General features: G+C 29.5%; 1 protein-coding gene across 1 annotated transcript; it reads right to left on the bottom strand.

The window, feature by feature from the left end:
* Window positions 1-888: 888 nt before the first annotated feature.
* On the bottom strand, window positions 889-2,284 carry LOC101204974 (zinc-finger homeodomain protein 9). Its single transcript, XM_004147423.3, has one exon. The coding sequence runs from the start codon at window positions 2,006-2,008 to the stop codon at window positions 1,112-1,114; it is 897 nt and encodes a 298-aa protein (XP_004147471.1). The 5' UTR covers window positions 2,009-2,284; the 3' UTR covers window positions 889-1,111.
* Between the last annotated feature and the right edge of the window lie 4,023 nt (window positions 2,285-6,307).

Below are 6,307 nucleotides of genomic sequence, written 5' to 3'. Positions count from 1 at the left end.
ATCATCACTATTATATATTCAATCAAACAATACACAAATAAAATATAGTATCTAAGCTTACCTTAAAAGGGAAGTTCATTTAACAAATTCCCTAATTGCCACATGCAAACATTAAAAAAGAAAAGTAAAATCTAAAACCCTAATGATTGATTTATTTCTTAATCTAAAATTATATTATAACTTTGGATTGTATATATGGATTCCATAAACAATAATTGTTAAAATGTCAGGGTTCATTTTTTTTTCTCCTTCTTCATTTTGATTAATAATATTTCTCATGATTTATTTTTACATAAAACCCCCAAAAGCTAAGAAACAAGAACAAAGATTGCTATGCTTTTGTTTGTTTGTTTGCACTTTGAAGAATATTAAAAAGCACTGAAGGGATTCTCACACTTTTTCTAATATTACGATATTTTTCTTTATTATTTTTGTTAAACGTTTAAATATTCTCTCTTAATCATATGGATTATTTCATTAATATTTTCTACAATAATTCATTTTTTTAAGAAAAAAAAAATACAGTGTTCAAATATTTGGGATAGTGTAGAATAATTTAAAGGAACAAAAACACTTTCTGCTGCTTTCTCTCAGACAGAAATTAAGAAATATATATCTCTCTCTCTCCTCTCTCTAAATCAGATTCATAACAATTAATAACATCTAAAAAGAGAGAAAGAAAGAAAGAAAATTTGTTTGGTAATACTATTTGGGATTTCCAGAAGATGTTCTTGTTTAATTATTAGGATTAATGAGATTAAGCAAGAAGGGGAAAATGATTAAGAAATTTAATCGAAGTAATTAGATGGATTAATGATGAAGATGATGAGCTACATATGTCTATATATATATACATATTATTATTCCTTAAGTTAAATTCTCAGCATATATTATCAAGGTGTTCTTCTCGTTAATTTAATTAAAGACAAAATTAGAAAATATTTTGGAGTGGGAAATTTAGATATTGAAATGTAATTAGAAAATGAACTTAAAATTTAAAGAAGAGGAGCAAAAAAAATAAAAATAAAAATAAAAATAATAATTAAAAAAAAGAGCTTACTCTTCTATCTCTGATTTTCTCTCTAACATCGCATCGAACAATTTATTCAGATCAAGATGATGAAGACGACCCATTTGTTGTGGCGTGTGGTTCGCCACCGCCGTTAATTTTCTCGTCGCCGTCTCCTTCGCCACCGCTGCCGTTCATATTCCGGCCGCCGTCTTTTTTCCCGAGGGTGTTTTTGTTGTTATGCATCCAAACTTTGAGAACCCCTCTGTCAACTCCGACGTCGCTGCAGAATTCTTGAATCATATCCTCGTCTCGCTTCTGAATCTTCCATCCTACTTTCTCCGCAAATTCGTACATTCTCTCCTTCTGATTTTGAGTGAATTTCGTTCTGAATCGCTTTCTCGAATTAGGACTCGGAGTCAGAATCGTGTGGTGGAATCCACCGCCGCCCCCAGCGTTCTCCGGCAGCACACCGGAGAGGGCTAGAAGCATGTGGGGTGCGGAAGGGTAGTACGATGAGGAGATCGGAGGAGGAGATGCGGAACTCGGACTCCGATGGGCCGCCGCCGCCGTAGACGGAGGCGGCGGGTGGTGACGGTGATGGGGTTGGTACTCAATGACATGGGTTGTCGTTGGAGTAGCGATTGGGTCATCCGGTTCACGGCGGTGGAAATTTCGATGGCAGCCGCAAGCGGCGCATTTGAGGGAGGTGGGATCCGTGGCGGTGGCGGTTGGGGATGGCATGAACTCACCACAGCCGTCTAGAGCGTGGCCGCCTAAACTGGCGGCGTGATTTTTGAGGCATTCTTTGTAAACCACCTGAGGAGGGGGCGGCGCTGTGTGGTGGTGGCGCTTGAGGACGCCGTTGGTGAAGGGGTGAGATTTGGTGGTGGGTTGGATTTTGATGGGTGTTTCGGATTCTAATTCAGGGGATTTCACAGCTCCTCCACCGGTGGAAATGGTGGCGGCGGCGGTGGAAATTGCAGGAGTCAGGTCCATAGCTCAAACATTTAGGGTAACCAAAAAAAAAAGCTAAAAAAAAAAAAAAAAAAAGAATAAAAAAAAAACACAACCAAAAACAGAGAAAAACACAGTCTTAAAAGAGTCTCACTAAAAACGCTTTACAAAAAAGAAATGAAAACAAAGATTAAAATTGGTATAAGTTGAAAAGCGGAAGTGAAATTGTGTTTGTTTGCGGAGAAAATTGGTAGGAAAAAGGAAAATTAGAGAAGAGATGGGTTTGAAAATAGAGAAACCAGAAAAAGGAGAGACAGAAAAAGAAGAAGAAAGATGAAGAAGAAGAGGAAAAAAGGAGATGATGATGAGCAGTGATGACTGTTGATAATAATAATAATAATAATAATAATGTTAAATTTAGAAGGAAAAATAAAAAAAGAAAAGAAAATTAGAAATATTTGAAAAAGAAAAGAAAATAAAACGAGGGGTTGGGCTTTGTGGTGGTGCTTGTAAACCCAAGTTAAGTTTGTTGGGTGTTTTTTCTTTTCTTTTTCTTTTTAAACTTTAACTATGGTTTTGTAATGTGTGGTTAAGTTTCAGAAAGTGGGGTCCATTTAGGGTTACATCTTATTGTATGTTTAATAAATATAACCCTCAAAATATTTTTAAAAAAGAGAGAGATTTTTTTTTCATTTTTATTATTAGTTTAGTTTCATAGGTTAAAAATAAAAATAAATAAATAAATAAATAATTGGAAGAGAGAAATAATTGACCGGGTTATGGGAATTTAAGACTCGGGGAATAAGGAACGAGTTGACTCACTGAATTTTGGTCTCCCATAATTTGACTGTTGTTTTGTGTTTTGAGTGTAAAACTAAAACCCATTTCTTTACAAAAATTTTGTCAACTTGGACCGCTTTTATTGCACTTTCTTTTCTTTCCTCCCTTTCCCCTTTATTCTCTTTTCTAGTTTTGTTTAATACTTCCTTTTATTCTTTTCCTTCTTTTATTATCACTTAAATCATCATTTTCATTTCTATTTTTTCTTTTTTCTTTCCAACTTCCTTCCTTCCTTCCTTTTCTTATTTTCCCTACCTATTCTTTTCAACTTCCTTCCTTTGCTTAAACCTCCATATCATGGATCATTTTTCATCTTATTTCTTCACCTCCCTATTAATCCCCTCTTTTCTATTTACATTATTATGTTTCTTAATTTTACTTTTATGGTTAGTACTCACCAAAAGTTATAACAAAATTTGTGGATTTCATACTGCACCAATTCAATTATTTTACCAGTGCTACCTAAAGTTTAGTGAAGTGTATTCATGAAATTGAAACTTATAATCTAATTTCATAACTTAATAACACTACTTCTATTCAAGTCAATTTTTGAAAAATAAAATTTATAATTTTAAAAAACTTATTACTTTTTAAGGGTTTGTTTAAAAGTTCAAAAGTTTTTATAAAAGTGAAAATCATAATTAAAAAAATTAAGATGGAACATAACTAAATTACAAAATTTAAGTGGGAACAAAAATAGTCAATATCAAGTGGGAATTAAGGAGGAGATCAAGTTTAAATTGAACTTGAATTGTATAGATTATTTTGAAAATTTTGAAATTGTGGAGATTGATTGAAACTAATTAAAGAGCCAAATTGGTAATTTGATTTGTTGGGTAGGGTTTCAAACATGATTTAAATCTCTCTTCTTTCCTTAAACTTTAAAACGTCTATTCTAATCCTTTACCGTAAAGAACCCTTTAAAATGGCCACTTTACATTTCATACTTTCAAAAAGAAAATTTTGGGTCATTATTATTAATTTTCTGACTAACATAATTAATCAACTAATCAAAAGTGGTTCCAATACATACATTAACATCTCATCCCACCATATATCTAAAACTAAACTATTTACAGGTAAACCAAATCCGTCATTTTTATGAGGTTTGTGTCTGTAAATTTGGATCTTATCCACATTCCATTTGTTACTTGGGGCGTTTTAATCAACTTGATCTCCTATTAGTTTTTCTCCATATCTTGCTTAAGCTAATTTGTGTAAGAGATCTTTTAGACTGCAGTAGTGTCAAGTGCATTCTAATTGCTTAAGTCTAGTATGGCTAAATCAATTAAGCATGAAAAAAACGTAAGATTGAATTTCACGCCTGACGATCACCTCTCTCTATTTGCCGTAGTCAAATAGGACTATTTATAAGTCAGTAGTCAAATATCTCTAGATACATTTGATGGCACCGGATACGGTGTCAATGATGTTTTTGGGGCTGTAACCAGTTTTGATGTTCGACCTAAACTCTGATGCATTAACATTTTCATTTTGCAATGCACACTCAACGTAACTATACTTTTTTTAATATTGATTTTTTGAACTTGAACTCACATCTCACATCTTTATTTTGACTTGAATATCTCTTAATAGCTTAAACTAAAAAAAATAATAAAGGTTATTAAAACAAACATAAAATTCAAGCCTTTTAAGAAAAAAAAATTACAAATAGTAAAATATACAAAAATTAAAAAGAGAATGAGAAGTTATAGTAGCAATTCTTGAGATAATAAAAGAAAGATATTAAATAATATATATTTGAGTAATAATAGATCATAAGATTCATGCGATGTGTCTTGTTTCATTAATGGGAGTGTGTATAAATTATTAGTTATAGGTATGGGATGGCAATTATTCTAGCAAACTCTTTGACATTGCAACTAACTAATTTAACAGGGCAAATCAAGTGTTAATTATTATTGTTAACATAGGTAGTCAATCGTTCAATTAAGTTTTGTTATGTGTTTCTCTCAATTCGATTCTTCATTTGTTTCGTATGGTTGATTATTTAATACATTATCAGATCTTTTATGCTTGTAATTGTAAGACATGTGAAACAACAGTATTTTCTTCCAACATCTTAATCACTCATCTTTATTATACCTCTAAACACGTCGTAGATAGAAAATTCCCAAGAGTCATCAATAATAAAACCTAAACAAGTAAATTTATGGCGTATCATATAATAAACATTAACTCGATGTGTTCATATGTCTTTAGAAAAGTTAGCTTTTGTTAATAACAATTTGTATAATTTTTTAACCCTCGTTTAAATGGGATATTTTGGAAAAATAACATGAACTTCAACTTTCAAAAAAAGAATTTAAATGTCTTTCAATTTTTTATTTAAATTGTGAAGGAAAGTTTATTAACATGATACAATTTACAACTATTTATTATATTGAGGTGAGAGTAACTATAATATCGAGTAATCTTAGAGATAATATTTAAATGTACATAACAATATTTTAAAAAATTATAAATATAACCGAATGATTGAATTTAAAATAACAATATTAGACTTAATTATATCATCCCTAAAATATAATATTAGATTTTTGTAATAACATTTGTATTTTTTATTTTAAAAAAATTATTAAAAATGAAAAAATGGACTGATTATTTACCTTTCATGAAAAAAATGAAAAATGAGTGTAATGAATTTAATTATGTGATTATTTTCTATATAGCGTAAATAATTAAATAGTAGTTTGTTTTTCATGCAAAATCCCTTTATTCAACTACACTAAACTTTTGAATGAGTTAGATATTTTGTTAATTTTACTATTTTTTTTATTATTATCGTTTTGTTTATGTATTTTCATAATTTTGTCTCTATAATACTAATTACAAGTTTTACTTTTTTGCCACTCTCTTTGATGTTGATGTAATCGGTAGTTTCCGAACAATTAAGATTAACAATATTAAGATGGAAATTCCAAATTTGACATAAATGTAAAAGTATGTAGATGATGAAATGTATAACTAACTTTTCTTTTTCCTTTTTTCTTTTCATTAAAAAAAGTTACTTTTTCATTCTGATTTTTAATTACTAGTGTTTTTAATTATAAAATTTAGTTATTCTATCTAATCTTAACATCTACGAAAAACACCGTATTTTCTATGACTAATTAAGTTTTGTTTTCTTTTTTTTTTTTTTGGAAATTAAGATTTTCTTAATCAAATTATAAAAATAAAACATGTATTTAAATAATTATTTTAAATGAAAAACGGTAAAAAAAATATATAATTTCATAATTTATCAATTATAAAAATTTTTGCTATATTTATAAACATCCAATAAAAAATGAAAAGCAAATTATAAATTAAAACTGGGTAAGCTAAGTTTTCAATATAATACAATCGTATAATTTATCAAGTCAAATTTAAGTGATTGTTAATTTTTTGTAAGAATTGAACATGGAGACGAGAGAGTTGAATATCTTACCTTCATTGAGAATATAATTTTAATATATTCTTTTTTTCAGTATAAATTAA

The sequence above is a fragment of the Cucumis sativus genome, chromosome 3, assembly GCF_000004075.3.
Source record: "Cucumis sativus cultivar 9930 chromosome 3, Cucumber_9930_V3, whole genome shotgun sequence".
Classification (NCBI taxonomy): Eukaryota; Viridiplantae; Streptophyta; class Magnoliopsida; order Cucurbitales; family Cucurbitaceae; genus Cucumis; species Cucumis sativus.
The sequence above is the reverse complement of the archived record's forward strand: the minus strand, read 5'-3'. Positions and strand labels throughout refer to the sequence as shown.